Here is a 20,664-nt window from a genome sequence, read left to right as displayed (position 1 = left end):
CATGACCACTGGTATCGCCCTGGCTCCCCACGCTCCCACTAGCTCTAGGATCCCAAGCCTTGGTTCTGCCACGTTTCTAGCTCGAAAGTGTTAGTGCTTTCCCACTGTCTGGTGAAGTCACCTTTATAAACCGTGTACTGTTGCATTTGATCCAGGCCCGTTGCCATCTATCCCTTGCCTATTCCGCTTATGCATCTCCTGGTGACTCGCTGCTAGCCCACACTCACGCTCTCCTTTCTGCCGGAAGCTAACCCCCTTATGTCTGTCGCAGTTCCATCCAGTCAGGCAAAGCTCAATGCAAACACCTCTCCAACTCTTCCAGCAGGGTAATATGTTGGCTCAGGCTCTGCCATGTTTCACACTTGGAAAAAAATTAGGAGAGTAAGGCTAGAATTATCTTGAGCATGCATGGCTTTTAATATAGACAGAATACTGAAACACTTGGGGGCAGGGGGTGAGGGCCAGAATACATTTCCTTGCTCTGTCTACTGAGAGCGCCTAGGAGCTGACACACCAGTAGCAGTGAGCACACAGCACCCAGTCTTAGTTTCTAAATACCATTGAATAAAAGGAATTGGAGCTCTTGGAGGGACTCTAGAGCTACAGGAAAAATACAAGGTGAACCTGGAATATCTAAGGTTTTGAAATTAAATATTCAAACATAAGATCTCAGCAAAGGCCACTGGAGCCAACTTGAAGGAGCTCCCGCTGGTCAAATGTAATGGATCTCAGCTCTGGAATAAAGTACGAATCACCAATCTGTACTGACATAAACAAATAATTGATTCATTGTATACACCAGGGAGAATAGAATTCCAATTACGACGTGTGTAAGTTCTAATGGAAAATAAGCATTGTTGCAGTCACTTGACTCATCAACGGCTACGAAAGGGACAGATGGGCGATTAGAAGGATGGGACACTGCCACGTAGAATCTTGGACTGGAAAAAGACCTCCATGGGAAAACTTGCAAAATCCAAACACAGGCTGTGGGCTACTTAATTGTATGGTTTCAGTGTTCATTTCCTGGCTCTCGTGGCTAAGTAAAATAATGGTCTGAGTCATTCCCTTAGGTGGTGGTGAACAGGAACGCTACGGTTTTTGCAACTTTTTTTGATAAGTCAATCATTTCAGAATGGAGAAAAATGAGCTTAGGCTCTGAAGTCAACTGTCCTGAGTGCACAACCCTGCTGGCACTGTCATTTAAATGTCACCGCTCCCAGGCTTGTCCTTCTCTCACCTGGGGGTGATAACAATGGCACCTGCCCTCATGGGTTTACCAACAGTCAGGAACGCTTTGTGCCAGAGAGCAATTGCTCAAAGAACAAGGCACATTTCAGGAGACTAGCCAAATCTGGAACAAATGATGGCAACAGATGATGATCCACAGAATAGGGAAACAGGAGTCTCAGCATATTATCAGTCTCCAAATAGAACCCCATCAGATTACTTGTTATTACAGAGTAGCCTGGCTGACATTAGCTTACTCAAGTGACCAAAGACCTTCGTCAGAACCAGGACAAACCAGAGAAGAGCACATCACTGCCCAAGATGCACAGTTGATTCTAATTGTGAGGAGACATCAGACAAAACCAAATTGTTGGTGTGATTTTCAAGTGTCAAGATCATAAAATGCAAAACAACGATTTCAGAACAGAGGAGGCCAAAGAAACATGAAAACTGCTCTCTGCGCGGACCTGGCTGCCGTGATCCTGGCCATCCTAGAGATTTGATGCACTGGAGAATGATCAAAGGCCACAGACCAGACGAGTTGTGGGATGACATCAACATCTTACATGAAGAAAGCACAAAGTCATTAGAAGGGCAGGAAAGTAGAAAAGATGGAAGAGGATGTCAAAGAGGCTTTGAAATTTTCTCTCGAATGTAGAGTAGCTAAAGCAAATGAAAGAAATAATTAAAAGAACTGACCAGATAGTATCAAAAGGTAGGATGGGAAGACAAAAATAATGAAATGTGCAAAGACGTGGAATTAGAAAATATAAAGGGAAGGACATGCTCAGCATATCTCGAAGAACTGGAGGAACAATTTATACCTCAAGTTCCATATTGAAGGATTCCGTGGACAAACTACTGACTGATGCAGAAAACATCGAAAGAAGATGGAAAACATGCACAGTCACCGGACCAAGAACTGGTAGATGCTCAGTCGTTTCAAGAGGTAGCCTAAGATCAAGAATGGTACTGAAGTCCATGCTGCATTAGTGGAAGCCAAGGCTCCAGGAATCGATGGAACATCAATGGAAATATTTCAACAAGTTGACGAGGCATTGGAAGCACTCAATCTTCTATGCCAAGAAATTTGGAAAACCACTACCTGGCCAATCAACTGGAAGAGATCCATATTTGAGCTCATGCCAAAGAAATCAGGCAATACAGAACTCATTAAATAAGATCATTAATATCGCATGCAAGTAATTAAAAGCTAGTTGATGTATGGTGATTTTTCTAAATAAAGCTGCTGTATTTGTTTACAAATCTTTTGACAAAAACAACCAGAAAAGAGACATGAAAGCCAAGGACAGCATGTGATTCTGCACTGGATCTTTTTATTGGAATATTAAACAAAACTTGAATGAGGTCTGATGAAATCTTCATATCCTGACTTGGATGTCAGAAGGTAAATACTGGGGATGTCATAATAGTGACTTGTGTATAACGGGGCATCAGACTGGCAACTTAAAGTCACTCTGTACTTTTCCCATAAATTCAAGATTTAATAGATACTACTAGGCTACCGCCTCCATTATTTGGTGAAAGGAAATAGAACCCAATTTCTACACTGCTAAATAGACAAAGGATTGTTATTTTTCCTTTCTACCTGCTCATGCTCCTTATGCCAAGACTAAAACAAAAGCTATTCGAGAATACTTGGCTAGCCTACAGCAGTGGTTCTCACCCTTCGCTGCTCTTGAAATCACCGAAACTTTCCTGCTGCAAGGGGCCACCCACTGATCGTGCTTTGCTGAGCTTGCTGTGGCCTGGGCATGGGGATATGGCAGTTTCCCAGGTAATTCTAATGCCCAACTAAAATTGGGAACGACTGACCCAGGAGGTAAAAGTGGAGTTTACTGGTCTGTTTCCTAAGGAGCCTCCGTAGCCGTGATCGTGTTTGGCTGCCTACCAAGAGTGGCAGTTCAAACCCACCAGGATTCCACAGGAGATTCTGACAGTTGGCATCATAAAACTTTACAGCCGTGGAACGCCCCTGGGACAGTTCTATGCAGTCCTACATGGTCAGAAACCATACAAGGATTTGCGTTTGTGTTCTGTTGTTGCCATAGAGTAGACAAGTCCTACATATTTGCTGCCTTACGGCAACCCTTCATCTTACATGTCTGCGGTTCACCTGGGTGAGCATCAAGAGGTCCATTCCCGGAGGCAGCTTCCAGAAAAACCACTCACTGCTGTGGAGTTGTTTCTGACCTGTAGCAGCCCTGCAGGGCGGCACAGAACAGCCCCTTCTCTACTGGAGCCCAAAGCCTCACCTCTCTCCCAAAGAAACAGCCCAACATGTACCCACTCTGCCACCAGTGTTCCTCTAGCTTCTAGCAGCGGTTCTCAACCTGAGGGTCCTGACCCCTTTGGAGGTCAAATGACTCTTTCACTGGGGTTGCCCGACACATCACCGTAGCAAAATTACAGTTGTGAAGTAGCAATGAAAATAATTTTATGGGTGGGGGGGTCACCCAAACGAACTGTATTCAAGAGTTGTGGCATTAGGAAGGTTGAGAACCACTGTTCTAGAGGTTGTCCATATTCCATGGCTTTTAGCGCCTTCCTCCAAAGGCAGCAAAGTTGCATCTCTTAGCATTCTTCCTGATTCTCTTCTGCCTACCCTGTGATGAGGGGGCCACCGGGTAGTCCAGGGTAATTGCCCTATTTTAAATGAGTTGATTAGCAACTTAATTCCATCTGCACCCATTAATGTCCTGCAAATATCTAACATAGGTTCCTGGGATTGGGACATGGAACATTCTTGGTGGCAGGGGAGCAGGGTGGGGGGCCAGCAGGGCATGAGGGATGTACTGGAAATGGATAGAATTTTAGAAAGGCAGAGAGGGTACAAACAGCATCTTCCTTGGAAATGAGAAGAGCCCAGATCAAGAGTTCCAATTGAAAAGGGGAAGGGGTGTTAAAGACAGATAGGGGGGGCCTCTTGGCAACCTTCAGACCAGTCTTCAAGATCCTAACTGGGAAAGCCTTGTTTAGAACATTTAAGATGAGAGTTAAAGATAATCAGAATGGGATATACTCTATCATTATTATTCATGTTTTATTTATGCCCCAAACCACTTTAATCATAATCCCAGACCTGGCATTCATCTCTAAAAAGCCAAAATTAAATTTTTTAAAAATTCCATTAGCTAAGAAACCCCAGCCATCAAGTCGACCCCCACTCATAGCAACCCTACATAAGGATTCCCAGACTACAATTTTAAGGGGTCAGGAGACCTCATTCTCCCATGGAGTAGTTGGCTTATGGGTTGAACCACCAACCTTGCGGTTAGAAATCCAACACCTAAACCATGCCACCACCAGCAGGGTTCCTTTAAATCCACTAATCTCAAACTCACTGCCATTGAGTTGATTCTGCCCCAGTGGGATTGCAAGCCTCATCTTTCTACTGAAGAGGGGCTGGTGGTTTAGAAACACTGCCCTTGTGGTTAGTAGCATCCAACCATAACCCACTGTCCCCGCCCCCGGGGCTCTGTCTCACTCCATTAGCTGATCTGAAAATTTAATCCTTCATTTCAAATGTCCAGAATTCAAATGATTATAGCTCTTGTTTTTACTAATAAAAAGCCCGAGTTGGCGCGTTGCTGTTGGTTGGCTTCTCCTATTTTCCTGTATAGGTTCTCCCTACCCTTTTTTCACACCCTTCTTGCAAATAGTCATTGGTTCCTGGAGTTATCCCAGTCTAGCTTTTACTGGTGCCAAGTCTATAAACTCTACCTTGATCATGGCTCAATTCTTCAATGTTCCTAACACAACTCTCAGAAAACCATCTTGTCTGGAACCCTCCCTGAGGGGCTGCTGTCTGCCAGGCTCTTTACAGGTTATCAGTTCTTCTAACACTTGAAGGTATTCATCTTTTTAAGAAATGTAACCAAGTCTAAGAGACCACAGCGACAAACCTAAATGATAAAGCCAACATTTTAAGTCTGGCCAGCTTCACTCCACAGGCCATGCTTCTCCTGTCACGATGACACCAGAGTGACAATGCTTACATGTTGAGGTCACCAGCAAAGTTGTATTGCAATCCAAGCAGTGAGGGTTGAACACTTAAAATTTCCAAGAAACTAATATAGTTAACTATTCCTAATATAAGAATCATCCATTTCTTCAAAAATACAGGAAAGAAGAAAAACCAGTCATTATGGGAGAAGGAGCCAACGCAATGGCTAGTCTTTATTGAAGAGAAGATGTTTAGAGTGAGTCAGTGCAGGGGCTCAGTGGGCTAACTGGTGGGGCACCAGCTTGTAATGGGTTCCACAGTTAGGGCATCGCTGAGCATCACCTTTGTGCAGCCAAAACCAGATGACAGCACTGTTGTCCTCTTCACCTGAAAGGAAAACGAAAATCGAAGGCTGTCTAACCTGGAAAGGGGAAGCTTTCAATATTAATTTTTTACCCTCAGAAACTTATGAACCAAATAAAAATTATGGTTCACTTGTGAGAGATCAGTTCAAGCTTCTTCCTTTTTTTCAGATGAAAAGCTGAGGCCCTCAGAGTCACGGTGCCATGCCAAACCCACTACCATCAAGTCAACTCCGACTCAAAGAAACCTTTTACAAGGTTTCAGAGGCTATAAATTTTACAGGGACAGAGAGTTTTCACTCTCTCTCTGAGCTGCTGGTTGGTATGAACTGGTGACCTTAGAGTGAGCAGTCCGGTGCTTGTCAGACAGCACCACTATAAGTTCTAACAGTTTCCTTGCCTAATAAAACCCCAAAGCAAGATCCATTGTGGTAAGTGTCCCTAGTGCCTGAAAAGGTGCCCGGCACAGAGAAGGTGCCTCATCAATAAATTCAGAATCAAAACTCTTTCTCGTGCTCCATTCCCAAATGACCCCGAATCCCGGATGTTCTATCCATGCCCCTTCCCAGTGAAGATGGCCTACTGAGGCATAAGGCTTGTGAGGGTCAAGGCCTCAAGGTTTACAACAATGTATTTACACACATATATCCCCTTTACCCAGTCACTCACACCAAAGATCTGAAGCAGCTTCCAGAGATCCCATGGCATTCCTAGCTGGTGCATACGATGACACACACTGTCTAGGTGGGTACAAAAAACAGGTAAGATGCAACCTAACACTTACAGATGCAGCCCACGATTCGCTTGTTGGTGATGGAGGGGACCAAATTAGGGTGCTCTTTGGTGCCTGCGGCTGCCTTTGGAGCAAGCATATTGTATGGATCCTAAAAAAAAGAGAGAGAAAACACGAATTGAGTCATTATCCCAAATGACACTGGGCAGGAGGTGGGGCAGGGGGGCTGTCCCCACAGGCCAGGTTTCGGTTCCAGTGCTCCGGTGAGGAGACTGCTCTAATCCCACCAGCAAAGGAAAGAAGCCTTTCTCACCAGCCCTTTGCGTGCGGCCAACATGATCTCCCTCTCCAGCCCTGTCGCCTGCTCTTCGTCCGTAGGGATGCCGCCTAAAAAAGAACACCATGAACTACAAGCAGGTGGAACCGCAATTACTGAGCTAGGGGCCCCTTCGCAGGGGGGCTGCTCACAAGCTCCCAAAAGACACTTTCAGGACCCCTATTGTGAGTCGGGTCGTGAGCCCCAGATGTGGCAGCACTGGGGGTGTCTCCTGCCCCTTCTACCACTGTGGCCAATGTTCCATCCTTTGGGGGGTCGCCCAACTTGAGGTGAGGCACGGGTCCAGCGGGCGACCTAGCGCTCCCCGTTCCGGATGTAACCGCTGTTCCGCAAGGTCACCCGGTCCCTCCGGCTGTGATTCTTTCGCGGCAATTCGGTGGGGGGAGGGGGGACAGGGGCAAGGGCCTGGGGCCCCGGGAGACCCCCGCGGGCCCCGAAGCAGTGGGCGCGGCGATGCGGTCACGGGAGCCCCGGGGAGCCGCACGCCGGCCCCTCGCTGTCCCAGCACCTCCCCGGTCCTGAGTCAACGGCGCCGGCCCCGGGGCGCCCCCACGGGCCGAGTACCTCCAGTCGCCATACTGCGCACGGCGGCCACCCCATTGGGGCCGCGGGCCCTCAGGGCCTGAGCGGTCAACGCTCCAGCTCCGCGGAGTAACCTTGAGGCCATAACGCCCGCTACCAGCAGCAGAAGCACTTCCGGGCAGAGGCTCGGCAGACAGACAGGACTTCCGGGGGAGGGCCTATAGCCGGTGCTGTCAGTTTTCCGCTTCCTCCGCTCCCTCGAGCCCGCCCCGCTCACGTGACCGCGGCGGCCCGCTGTCGGGGAGCGGAAATGCGCATGCGCAGCCTCGCCCCTCCCTGCTCACGTGACCGCGGCGGCCCGCTGTCGGGGAGCGGAAATGCGCATGCGCAGCCTCGCCCCTCCCTGCTCACGTGACCGCAGCGGCCCGCGGTCGGGGAGCGGAACTGCGCATGCGCAGCCTCGCCCTTCCCGCTCCGGCCGCTCAGGTGGGGCGGCGGGAAGGGTGGCCGCGGCGACGCTTCTTTCCTGTGCGCGTCCAGGCCACCCCACCGTCTCAGTTTGGGGGTTCTTTGGGGCCATTACTAACGCTGGGATTTGTAACAAGTCGTTGAATTCCTTCAGTGTAGAAAGGGACGGCCTCCTTGGTACGTCTGCATATTGCCCGGTTAAAAAAAGCCCAAAAGCGCCCTGTCGTGGAGTGGATGCCAACTCAGTGCTGCCCTAAGACAGAGTCGTTCTGCCCCCTGGGTTTCGGGGGCAAGTAGAAAACAAGTCGGTCTCCCCGAGCAGCTGGTGGATTCGAACCTCTGCCCAACGCTAACCGCCCCAGGGCTGCGCTTGCCCCGAGAGTTGTGCTGAAATGTGGGCGCTGCCGAGGGAAGCCACTAAGGCCGCGTAGGCCCGGCACTGGCTGGACCGCGATGACTTCAACTTGAAAGAATCGTTGAAGCTTTGTTCACTGTGATGCTGATTCTGGCTTTAATTTTTTTTTTCTGTGCGATTGAGGTTTTTGTTTGTGTTCTCTTTCTGTTTATTTGATTTTCTGTATATGAAATTCAGGATAGGCAAATCTACAGAGACTGGCTTAATAATGACCTAGGCGCATGGCATGCGGGGATGGGGGCAAATGAGCTAACAACAATAGGTATGAGAATGTTCTGAAATGGATTATGGTGATGAGTGTACCGCGGTACGAATTTAAAGGGTTTAAATGATTAAGTTGTAAGATAACGTGAAGTATATGCAAATAATACTATTTTTAAAAAGGAAGAACTGGGAGTAAATTGTACTTGGGGTCCTTGAGGCGGCAAACCAAGAGCCAGGCGAAGATTGATGCTAGATTCCTAAGGGATATTGGGCCCACAGACGCTGAAAGGGAGAGAAGAGCCTTTCTCCAGAGCAAACACAAATCCTTTCTCTAGACCTGATGCCCCTATTTCCAACTTCTAGTCTCTTACACTGAGAGAAGAAATTTCTGCTTGTTAAAGTAAAAAAAAAGAAAAGGAATTTCTCCAAATTTTTTGAAGCTCCTTGTGTAAGGCTAACTTACAGATACATAAAGGTTTCACATATGGCCACTACAAACAAACGGTACATGTAGTTCCAACTTATAGGTGACAGCACACGACAACTGCTCCATAATATACTCTACGACAAGTGTGATATTTATCCAATCATTTCCCCCTAAGTGAATATTCAGATCTCTTTCAGTTTGTTGTTTTGCCACGGAAACAATGCTTCCATGCGTGCCCATGCACATATGACATTCTATCCTGGAGCTTTCCTTTTCTACATGGAATCAAAGGGTGCCTACGTTTAACATTTTAATCAATTCTGCCACATCAGGTTTCTCAAAGTTTGGAGCAATTCGCGTTTCCACCAGCAGGTGGCGTGCGAGCCAGCACCAACTTCCATGTGCTGAAGGATGCTGACTGGCCTTTTGCAAAGCGTGCGTGCCTACCTGCTGGGTGACGAATGAGCCGCTGTGAGTGCGCTGTATTTCCATTTTCAGTTCCTGGACCTCTATGGCAGTTGAGCATCTTTTCATATATTTAGTGGAGTCACAGCTCCTTCTCAGGGCTGTTGTGAGCATTAAATGAGTTAAATTTGAAAATCACTCAGGTCCGTGCCCGACCCACCGGGAAGATGAGCTTAAAAGTTATCTATGTCATACACTTATAGTTGTGTGGGTTTTCCTAAAGGAACTCTGGAAGAATACTCGGGAAACTAATCTCAGTGGGTACCTGTGAGAGTCCCTGGGTGGTGCAAAGGGTTAATGTGCTGCTACTGAAAGGTTGGAGGTTCAAATCCACTCAGAGGCATCGCAGGAGAAAGGCCTGGTGATCAACTGGAAGATTAGCCACTGGAAAGTGCTAGAGGACAGTTGATCCTGACACCCACGGATGGGATCACAGTGAACTGATGTCAATCCAACAACTGGTGGAGGGAACTAGACCCAAGGGTGGTGTCAGAATTCCCACTGCACGCTTTCGCACTCTCTTCTGGTCAGTTATGTCAAAGCATTAAGGAGCCCACGTGGCGCTGTGGGCTAAGCATCTGGCTGCTACCATGAGGTCAGTGGTGCAAACTGCGAACCATGAGGCATTCTGTTCCCATAAAGATTCACGTCCTCGGAAACCCTGTCTAGGGTCACGATGCGTCAGAATTGACTCCCCGGCTCTGGGTTTAGTTTGGTTAATGTCAAGTATAGGACTTATTCAAAAGGCGCTCTGGTGGCGTGGCACGTTATGCATTGAGCTGCTCCCCACAAGGTCAACGGTTCAAACTCATCAGCTGCTTCACAAAGATGAGGTGGTCCACTGCTGTGAAGATGTCTAGTCTCAGCGACCTAGAGGGGAAGTTCTACTCTGACCCACAGGACTGCTGTGGTGTGTACTGCTCATTCAAAATAAAATCGGTCTTTTAAAAACCGCCTATCATGCTCTATGGCAGCGGTTCTCAACCTGTGGGTAGCCACCCTTCTGGGGGTCGAACGACTCTTTCACAGGGGTTGCCCGATTCATGAAAGTAGCAAAATGACAGTGATGAAGCAGCAACAAAAATAATTTTATGGTTGAGGGGGGTCACCACAACATGAGGAACTGTGTTAGAGGGTCATGACATTAGGAAAGTTGATTATTATATTTGTGTTATTGGGATATTGTTGATTTGCAGGGACCCTTGGACTCATTTTTGTTGTTGTTGTTGTTCCTTGCTGTTGAGCATAGTTCTAGTGACCCAGTCTACAACGAAACAACTCTGCTGTGCTCACACCAGGCTGTGCTTCAGCCCGAGGCTGCAGCCACTGTGTCAGCCTAGCTCACTGACGTAGGAATCATCTGTGAGTGCTTCCCGTGGACCAAAGTTGGTCCCTAGTCAGGAGCAAAATGGAATTTCTGCTGGAATTTATCATCACAACAAAGAAGTGATTTTTTAAAAAGTAGGACAGAGTCCACATAAGCCTGCAATAAAATGGTGTCAAAAACGGGCCTTCATCTGCATGTTGGTTACCCAGAGGAGCAGCTCTGAGCTCCGACTGGACCACAAAAGCCCTGACCACGTCAGAAGGATTTCGCCAGTTCTTAATTACTGCTGGCAGCAAGGGAAGAAAGCTGCTGAACCAAATGCCTGCCTGGATCCTAAATCAGCAAGGAACCAGACCCCAAAAAACCCTTATGGAGGCCTGAGGGAGATGTGACAAATGGCTGAATCTCCTGCAAGTTGCTGCAAACTGGGACCCTCTGTCGGGCCGCCTCAAAACTGAACTTTTTATGCAGATGTAGGAAATCCAAAATGGGTCACCTTTAACCGCAGTCAGCACAGGGCCTGGCTGTAGCTAAAGCTTGGAGAGGCAGAGGATGCTTCTAATTTGGAGTTGGTGTTTTGTTGTTGTAAAGAAGCAGTAAGAGTCTGATCACATAGGAGACTGCCTGCATTACCATCCTTCCCTCCTCTCACTGACACCGTACCCTCAGTCTCCTAGAGCCCGTTTATTCTTGCAAAGAGGAACTTGAGATCCACCTGGGAAATCTAGTACTCCCCTTCAACCCGCCCTCTCCCCACCGCCCCGCCATAACAGTTACAGTCTGGGAAACCCATAGGGTGGTGACAAGTTACCAGAATCAATGGCAATGAAAGTGGAGTTGGTGCCATCCCTCGGAGTCCCTCCTTCCACCTCTCCCCTTCCTCTTGTTTCCTGGCAGCTATGGGTTTTGTTCCTAGCCACCAGGGGCCACTGAACCCATAAGGAAAAGGCCAGTTTACAAGGGCAGGGTGCAGGGAGCCACACGGGATGGTGAGGTCCAGGGACGGCCATGGTGAGACACCCTAACCCTTCTGGGTCTGGTGAAACAAAGCAGAGTCCAGTGTTGCTAAAACCTGATAAAAGTGGGGGCAGTCATCTATCAAAAGATATAGCGTCTGGGGTCTTAAAGGCTTGAAGGTAAACAAGCGGCCATCTAGCTCAGAAGCAACAAAGTCCACATGGAAGAAGCACACCAGCCTGTGTGATCACAAGGTGTCTAAGGGATCAGGTATCAGGCATGATCAGAACAAAAAATCTTAACATAGTGAATGAAGGGGGGAGTGCAGAGTGGAGACCCAAAGCCCATTTATAGGACACTGGACATCCCCTTACAGAAGGGTCTTGGGGAGGAGACGAGCCAGTCAGGGTGCGATGTAGCAACAATGAAACAACTTTCCTCTAGTTTCTGAATGGTCCCCCCACCCACTAACCCACTATCATGATCCGAATTCTACCTTGCAAGTCTGACTAGACCAGAGGATGGGAACTGGAAACAGGGAATCCAGGGTGGATGATCCCCTCAGGACCAGTGGTGAACGTGGCTATACTGGGAGGGCATAGGGAGGGTGGGCTGGAAAGGGGGAACCGATTTTAAGGATCTACATGTGACCTCCTTCCTGGGAGACAGACAACAGAAAAGTGGGTGAAGGGAGACGTCGGACAGGTCAAGATATGACAAAAATAATAATTTATAAATTATCAAGGGTTCATGAGGGAGGGGGAGTGGGGAGGGAGGGGAAAAAATGAGGACCTGATGCCAGGGGCTTAAGTGGAGAGCAAATGTTTTGAGAATGATGAGGGAAATAAATGTACAAATGTGCTTTACACAATTGATGATATATGTATGGGTTGTGATAAGAGTTGTATAAGCCCCTAATAAAATGATTTTTAAAAGTGGGGCAGCACGGCAAGACCTTGGCAGAGGGGATGACCTGGAGGGTGGGTGCCAATAGCTCCCTCCGCCCCTCCCAGTCCCTTCCTCTGAAGCCAGCTGGCAACACGAGAGCAAGGGAGTTCCTTGATCTGTCCTCTCGAGCCCAGAGAGTGGCCAAAGGACAGAGGGGCCAAACTTGGTTCTCTGCCCGAGACTATCTCTTGGGCAGATATTTCAACCACACTGTCACTGGTGTTTTGGGGTTGTTTTTTTAAGCAACAGATCATCAAATTATAAAAAGGGCTGACCTAAACCTCTGCAGTGGTGACCTCAGCCTCTAATCTTGGCTCAATACCCATTGACGGAATCTGCATTAATGCCCTGAGGGACTCTGCAAGTTGGCCAGTCGCTTGCGGATTCTCTTGAGTCCTTGGGGGAAGCAATTTGTACACTGGGGGGAAAAAGATTATTCTCGTGTAGGTTATTGTTCTCAATGTTGCTTAGGGTTAGTTCTGCTTCTGCCTCTTTATATTAAACTTCTAAATGGTAGTCATTAAAATAGATCTACCTATATATGTTTAAGCCATTTAAAAGGGCAAGAGCTCTCCAAAGGACAAGATCAAATTCAGAGGGGATCCTTCCTACCTCTTGAATATGCCTTGTGACAACTGGAAGTTGAGTGAATGAACCAGCCCCAACTCCTAGAGGAGTTCTTCAAGTCAAGGTCCAGCAGCCTTGGTTGCCAGGTAGGCAAGCTGCCAGCACTCGAGCACGGCTTTGTCACCCATTACATCCTGCGTCCAGGGTAGGTGTACATTCTGGCTGTGCCAGCTCAGCTTCATCCCACCACCCTACCTGAAGAAGCAGGACATCGTTATCCATGACGCCCAGTTAAAAGTCCGTTCTCACAAACTGTGATTGTGTGTCTTTGAGGTGACACGGACTCTCAGTCACACACCCCCCCTAGGTCAAAGTGCTTCACAGGGCTCCCTAGGCTGTCATCTCTGGGGAGCAGATCACTCGCTGTTTATTACTATGGCATATCATTCCATAGTTCAATCACATCCAAAAGAGCTGTCCAATGCAGGGCAAGACATGACAAAATAATAATTTATAAATTATCAGGGGCTCAAAAAAATTATCAGGGGATCATGAGGGAGGGGGAACTGGGAAGGAGGGGAAAAAAAGAGCTGATGCCAGGGCCTTAAATGGAGAGCAAATGTTTTGAGAATGATGAGGGCAATGAATATACAGATGTGCTTTACACAATTGATGTATGTATGGACTGTGATAAGAGTTGTATGAGCCCCTAATAAAACGATTAAAAAATCAAATAAAACTGAAAAAATAACTTAACTACAATTAAATTAAAAGCAAAAAGAGTTGTCCAATCATCAGCACAATCAGATTTAGAACATTGTCTCCGTTGTACCACTCGTTACTAGTTCCCCATTCCCACCTACCCTCCCCTGCCACAGCCCGAGGAACCAGGAATCCGCTTGCGAGACTGCAAATCGTTCTGCGAGCAGGCCGACTCAGCTTTCTCCCGCCAAGATTTGAACCATCAACCTTGCAGTTGCAGCCCGGTGTTTAACCCACAGCGTCACCAGGGCACCTTCCCCGCCCTAACGTCGCTGTGGATTTGACGGATTCCCAGGGGTGCGTCTGGGTTTGGTTTAAGTCCCCGGCGCACGCAGCCCGTTGGCAAGCCAACGTGCGCGACTGACATTACGGTGCGCCCGCACACACGCTCGCTCCGAGACAGGCGGCCGCGGGGGCTTCGCAGCGAGGCCCAGGGCGGAGCTGCGGCGCACGTGGCGCACGTGGCGCACGTGGCGCACGTGGCGCGGGCGGGCGGTGCGCATGCGCGGCGCGGGGAGCGTTGGGGGTGCGCGCGCATCCCGCTGCCGCGGAGGCCCCGTGAGGGAAGCGCCTTGGCGTCGTGGAGGCGCCCGGTTGAGGGCACGCTGGAGCCTACAGCGGTGAGCCTGGAGGTGGGGACCGCCCAGGGCCTGGCCGCTCCCAGCACCCGCGCTTGCCGCCTTCCCCTGGCTCCCATCCCGCCCCATGGGGGAGGGCGGGGCACGGCCAGGCGAGCAGGCAGGCGCCATGGTGGGCACTGCTGGGCCTCCTTGCCCATCACAGCCCAGCGTTACCCGGCTCAGCCGCGCCGCTCCTGGCTCCAGGTGCGCGCTCCATCGGGCACAGAGGTGCCTGAGAAGCCCGCCTGCTCGCCATCGTTCTCTTGTGCCGCCCACGAACTCAACAATCGGTGTGTTTTCATGTACTTGGTGTGTGTGGGGGGGGAGGGGCGTTATTTCCCAAGGTGCAAAGGGAGAGGCGCTAGAACCCTGCCCCCACCTTGGAGGGTGGAGGGTGTCAGTCCATTATGGAGGGTTGAAGGTTGGGGAGGGTGATGTGGTAGGCCGGCCCAGGTCCTGCCAGCGCCTCCTGGACTTTTCCAGTCTTGGGAAACTGGTGTTCGTTTTTCCGGCGAGAGGTTCTGTTCCCAGCCTCTGCCCAGTTGGACGGACGTGGAGTCGTTGACATGGGCGACGGCTTCCTTTTCACGGTGGAGACAACTCGTCTTGTCTCATCGTCCCAACTGCAAGCTGGCTCCTTGTCGTTCCGAGCGGTTGCCCTTGCTAGCATTCCTAAGATATTAAATATTTGTTTAAAAAGACAGATATAAACCATGGTGTTGGGAAGGAGGCATCTTGGGGGATGGGGAGAGGAGTTTAGAGACACGACAGTCATAATAGTCTAACTCCGTGGGACTTGTTAGATGAAGGCTCAGAGCATTTTGGATCCCCCAATTGTTTGGCCCCACAGCTACCCGTCACAACAGTTTTTCTTTTTCTTGTAGACAGGAAAGTAAACGAACAAAAAAGTGAGCCGATCTGTTTAAATCACAGTGATGGAGGCAGGGGTGGAGGGGAATGGCGAGGCTGAAAATAAAGACTTGGGACTTGCAGTTTGCCAGAGTTGGGGAGGCACTAGCCCCGACCCGAATTAGGGAGATGGAGCTGGGATTTGGGGGCCCAATTAGAGACAAGTGAACATGGACAGGCTAGAAGGCAAGCTCCGAGAAAATTTAAGTCTTTATCCTGGAAAGAGTATGAGTGACATTGAGAGAGAACAGGCCCTGGTTGGTTAGACGTTGGGACTTGGGAGAGGAGGAAAAAAAAGGAAAGTTTGGATTTTAAGCCTGTGATGGAAGAAGGAATTAGTCTAGCTTTGGGAATAACATTGCGCTCTATTTGCAGTCTCCTCTATGGTTCATTAAAATACCTTTTTGGTATCTTTCTCTCAGTTGGGCTGTTGGAGGAATTTGAGAGCCTCCTGTTTATCCCACCCATGTTCAGGGTACCTAGCACACAGTGCCCCAGAGCATGGCAGACTAGCTAGAATTAGCACTTGTCCTTGACCCCATGAGGTGTTTTTAACCCACACTTTAACAGGTCTGAGATTGGACCAGGTCCTACAATTGATGGCATCTCAAGGTTCGGTCATCATTCGCCCAGCAGCTTCTTTGTCTTAGCACAGAAAATCTGGATGACTTTACCACGCTACTGTTGCTGTCGGAACCCTGATGGGGTGTGGTAGGTTGTCAAGTGTTTGGAGGCTTATTTCCAGAGTTGGAGATTCAGGCAGAAACATTACCTGTTGTGAATTCCGTCCCCTGTAGAAACATTTATTTGTCAAGGACTGTGTGGGGGCGGAGGGTAAGGAAGGAACAGATAACGCTTGGAAACAAGAGGCGCACATGGGAGAAACTTCCTTTGAGGACTGGAGAGGGAAGAACAGCTGCTGGCTGTGTCTCTGTCCCAGCTAAGTTGGAATTCCACATAACCACTGGTCGGTAAATACCGCTGAGTGAAACTTGCCAAATTGCAGCCCGACTTTGCTCTCCGTGAGCAGGTAGCTCTGATCCTTGTATGCCAGCCTGTAAATGCACTGGTAGGAACAGTGAGGTCTGGCCTCCACCGGCCACTGGAGCCTTGGTAGCCTCTGGGTCTGTTCTAGTACTGACGCCTCCCACTTCTGCAAGCTGGTGCCCCAGAACTCAGGACAGTGCCTGACACGTCTCCCTGCCATCGACTCAATTCTGCCTCATAGCCTCCTGCCCTACATCACTTTGTATGGGAGTAGAAAGCCTCATCTTTCTCCCGAGAAGCGGCTAGTGGCTTCGAACTGCTGCGCTTATGGTTAGCAACGTAATTCATCGTCCACTCTGCTGAACTGAAGTGGACAGGGTCAGTCCAGGCCAGTTGCCTTCCTGAGATTGAGATTTGAGTCCACATCTTTGTCTTGTAGGGTCCCTGACTGGGTCAGAGGTTTAGTTCCAGGATCTCAATCCCGCTTACTTCTACCATGTGGCTTGCAAATTGAACCTCTGAAATTTAGTCCATTTATGAATTGGAACCTTGTCTGTATGCCAACCCACTTGGTGACTGTACTCTTAGAAACCCGCTTCAGTCAAATGGTAGGGTATTTCAAATCCCACCTAGGGCAATGGGTTTTCTGTGCTGTTTGGCCTTTAAACAGGCGAGCAGAATGCAGTCTGGGGAGCACCGAGTGAGAGGATGTTCTGGAAACCCAAGGACAGAGAGCACTGTCTGCCTTGTCCATAGAGAAAAGAGAAATCCTTGCCTGCTTGGCTTGACCCCTGCTCCCCCTTCTTGCCCTGGCTGACCTACTGCGCTCCGTCTAGAAATAGATCCTCGGAGCCCACAGAGCATCTTCTCGTAGCCTGCAGCTGAGATTGTCTGGGGCGATTTGGCTAGAAGTGGAGACTTTTAGGAGAGTCATTTCTCTCTCTCTTTTGGGCTGACTCCCAGGCCTCCGGCGGGGAGGGTTCCCGTCACTTAGCATGCTGCCACCGCCACCACTTGGCAGATGTTATCCGTTAATCTTTGAAGGTGACACTGGGCTTGCTTCTATGGTGAATAGCCAGCGGGCTTCCAGATTTTAGTTTGATGTGTTAGAAGTCCTGATTAACACTGTAAGATTAACATTGGAGCTTTAAACAAACAAAAATCACCACGGTTTTCAACAGTAGAAATCATTTCAGGCAAGAATCGTCACGACTGGTTCCCACGAGTGAGCAAAGGCAGAGAAGGGGGGTTTGCATAATCTCCATGGGAAGAGAGGAAAGGACTGGCACGTGAGGGCTTCAGAAACTCTGTGGGAAATGAGATTTAAAAAGGATGGAATTTCCCCCACAGAGCGGTTGAAGCCCCCCTCGGATTACCGTGGGGAAACTCGGGTGCCAACCACGCTAGCCAGGTGATGACTGCCGCCCCGTGCCCCCTGACGCAGCATCACCGCTGTGTGTTCCGGCCCTGCGTGCAAAACCCGAATCGAATTGTGCAGGCAATATCACACAAACCCAAAGTGATGGAACCTACCAAATAATTGTCCAGAACGCTTCCCCAGGGCCCGTCCCAGTCACTGATTCTCGCACACTCCAGCACACTGCAGCACGTGCACGTGCACGTTCACGAGTTGGTGATAAAGCAAGTAAAGTGCTAACCTCTGGGGATTCTGAGTGAAAGACATGGAAATACTGTACTATTTTTTGCAACTGTTAGGAAGTTGGAAATTCCCACAAAATAAAAAATGTGAAAAGTTAGTTTCCACCTTTTTTTCCTGGTTAAAAATAGCAAATGTGAGAACAGATAGAACATGCTCTATGTATTTGGTGGAGAGTGAGGAAGCTCGGCACAATTGAAGTGTTTTTCATGGTACGGTGACATCAGACACTAGCTGCGTGTCCAACAGAAATAAGTGAGGATGGGCTCAGAGGACATAGACGAAACTGCAGGGGCAGGTTTGTTCCCGATAGCCTCGGCCAGGAAACACCCTCAACAGCCAACAACAGGCAAGTGGACAAAAACAGGCCAGTATGCGAGGGGGTACCCAAAAGACCCGTGTTATTTGTTTGTTTGTTTGTTTATCTCCCCCAAAGCTATGTATTAATTTTTATTATTTTTTTGTTTTTTACAAAAACAACCTTATCACTTTCAAAGTATTTTCCACTACACTTAATACATTTGCCAAGTCTGCGATTCCATTCTTGGAAACATGTTTCAAACTCGTCTGTTCGGAGGGCTGACAGCACCTCCCTTGTTTTTTTACTTCACCTCTTCTACATTGTCAAATCACTGTCCTTGTCCCTCTGCATTGACAAAAACAAAAAGAAATTTCATGGAGCAAGATCAGGTGAGTAAGGTGCGTGGGGCAAGAGAGGCATGCTGGGGTTTTATTTTGCCAAAAACTGGTGCACTGAGATGGCTGCATGGTGGCAAAACCAGTTCCCTGCCTGCCACAAATCAAGCCTTTTTTGTCACACACTGTTTTTACACTATTTTTTAAATCGTTTTATTAGGGGCTAATACAACTCTTATCACAATCCATACATACATCAGTTGTGCAAAGCACATTTGTACATTCATTGCTCTCATCATTCTCAAAACATTTGCTCTCCACTTAAGCCCCTGGCATCAGATCCTCATTTTTCTCCTCCCTCCCCACTGTCCCCTCCTTCATGAACCCTTGATAATTTATAAATTATATCTTGCCCTGTCCGACGTCTTCCTTCACCCACTTTTCTGTTGTCCATTCCCCAGGAAGAGGAGATCACATGTAGATCCTTGTAATCAGTTCTTTTCAGAACCTCTAATGACAAAGGTTGATTAACAATCTGATCTGGCAGAATGAACTCCAAATGCACTATGAATAGACATTTTTGTCCATTCGGGAAGTTGACAGATATCCAGAATGAGATTGTCATCAATCAATATTTCACCTTTTTTGAAATGAGAAAACCACTTGCACACTTGAGTTTTTCCCACAGCGCTGCCCCTGTAAGCTATGTTCAACATCACAACAGTTTCTGCAGCACTTTTCCTAAGTAGGAAACAAAATTTTACAGCCTCACACCTTCCTCCCCCACCCCCACACATACACTATTCTCTTAAATCAGCCATTACAAAATAAATGAGGTTAGAGCCTACTTGCTTTTACAAAAAAATTCACTGTGACCAGAGGAAACCTTCCCAGGAGACATCACTGGGTGCACTACCTCAGAGTAAGTTGCTAGGTGCTCACCTGGTGGAGAAACATGTACTGGGAGAACTCTGCACAGAGAGCTTTTTTTCTTGGGGGGGGGTACCCTCATATTCCTGTGATCAATACTATCTAATAACAAACATGAATAGACTATTCCTACCTTCATAGTGTATATGAGTCCCACTTGCATAATGCTGAGCAAATTATCAGGCACAAAAGAGTATAAAGTACATGATTTCTGTAGGGAGAAACCTGTGAGAGGAAGGACTCGGAACGGGCGTGTTTTCCCGACTCTCGCAGGGCTTTCACTTTTGACGGCACAGCCTCAAAAGCTTCAGGCTTCTCTACTGCTCGCTATTCGTGGACCATACTCCATTTTCTACCGTACACAGGTGCCAGCCTTCACAGCTTTCCCCAAATTGGGAAGTATAAAAACAAGCGAAACTAATCTATGTTGCCCTGTGGGGCTGTTAACTGGAGGGGACATGAGAGCTCCTTCTGGGCTGTGAGAAATGTCCGGTCAGAGAAGTAGTGAGATGGTGGGGGGTGGGGGGGAGCTTACATTGTTACATGTTGTGCTGTCCAGTCAATTCCAGCTCATGGTGGCCCTATGGGGCAGAGAAAAACTGCCCATAGGCTGTGATCTTTAGAATCGACTGGCAGAGCTTTGATTTCACAGAGCAACTGGTGGATTCCACCTGCCAGCCTTGCAGCTAACAGCTGGTGTGTAACCACTGCACTGGCACTAAGCATTTATGTACTTTGTGCTTTATGCATCCATTTAAAATGTGGAATTGGAAGAAGTAAATCCTAGGAGATGATAGTATGAGAGTATCTTCTTGACTTTGTGACACGGAAAGAGTTCTCAAAAAGGGCACAGAAAGCACTTACCACGAGAGAAAATGTTGATAGATGGCACTACATTAATTTTAAGAATTTTCATTTATCGTAAGATGACAGCAACAAAGTGAAAAGACAAGCTGTATAGTGGGAGGGAATATTTGCACCACATATATCTGACAGAAAACTCATTTTAAGAAACCAGAAGGAATGTGCCCATAGATCAATAAATGCCAAAAATAAAGAAAAAGAGAGTACGCAGTCTTGAAAAGGCCCTTTTCAAAAGAGGCTATTTGAATGGGCGACATGTGAAAAAGTGGAAAGCGCAAATTCAACAAAGCCCAAAACACTAGTACACACCAAGCAGGAGGGTCAGCATGTAAAGACATACTCTCAACTGTTGGCACGGGGGGGGGGGGTG

General features: G+C 48.3%; 1 protein-coding gene across 1 annotated transcript; it reads right to left on the bottom strand.

Annotated features, from left to right (window-relative positions):
* Positions 1-5,396: 5,396 nt before the first annotated feature.
* On the bottom strand, positions 5,397-7,356 carry COX5B (cytochrome c oxidase subunit 5B). The gene is made up of 4 exons (XM_075562558.1): positions 7,194-7,356; positions 6,606-6,679; positions 6,344-6,443; positions 5,397-5,584 (listed from the first exon to the last, which is right to left on the bottom strand). Exons 1-4 carry the CDS (start codon positions 7,294-7,296, stop codon positions 5,472-5,474), a joined length of 390 nt encoding a protein of 129 aa, XP_075418673.1. The 5' UTR covers positions 7,297-7,356; the 3' UTR covers positions 5,397-5,471.
* Between the last annotated feature and the right edge of the window lie 13,308 nt (positions 7,357-20,664).

This window comes from Tenrec ecaudatus, chromosome 11 (assembly GCF_050624435.1).
Source record: "Tenrec ecaudatus isolate mTenEca1 chromosome 11, mTenEca1.hap1, whole genome shotgun sequence".
NCBI lineage: Eukaryota > Metazoa > Chordata > Mammalia > Afrosoricida > Tenrecidae > Tenrec > Tenrec ecaudatus.
The sequence above is the reverse complement of the archived record's forward strand: the minus strand, read 5'-3'. Positions and strand labels throughout refer to the sequence as shown.

Excerpts from the sequence above, each read along its gene's own strand:
- COX5B (XM_075562558.1), bottom strand. The coding sequence starts at position 7,296 with ATGGCCTCAAGGTTACTCCGCGGAGCTGGAGCGTTGACCGCTCAGGCC. Across the intron at positions 6,680-7,193 it reads GCGCAGTATGGCGACTGGAG|GCGGCATCCCTACGGACGAA; the intron begins GTACTCGGCCCG and ends GTTCTTTTTTAG. Across the intron at positions 5,585-6,343 it reads GCGAATCGTGGGCTGCATCT|GTGAAGAGGACAACAGTGCT; the intron begins GTAAGTGTTAGG and ends TTTTCCTTTCAG.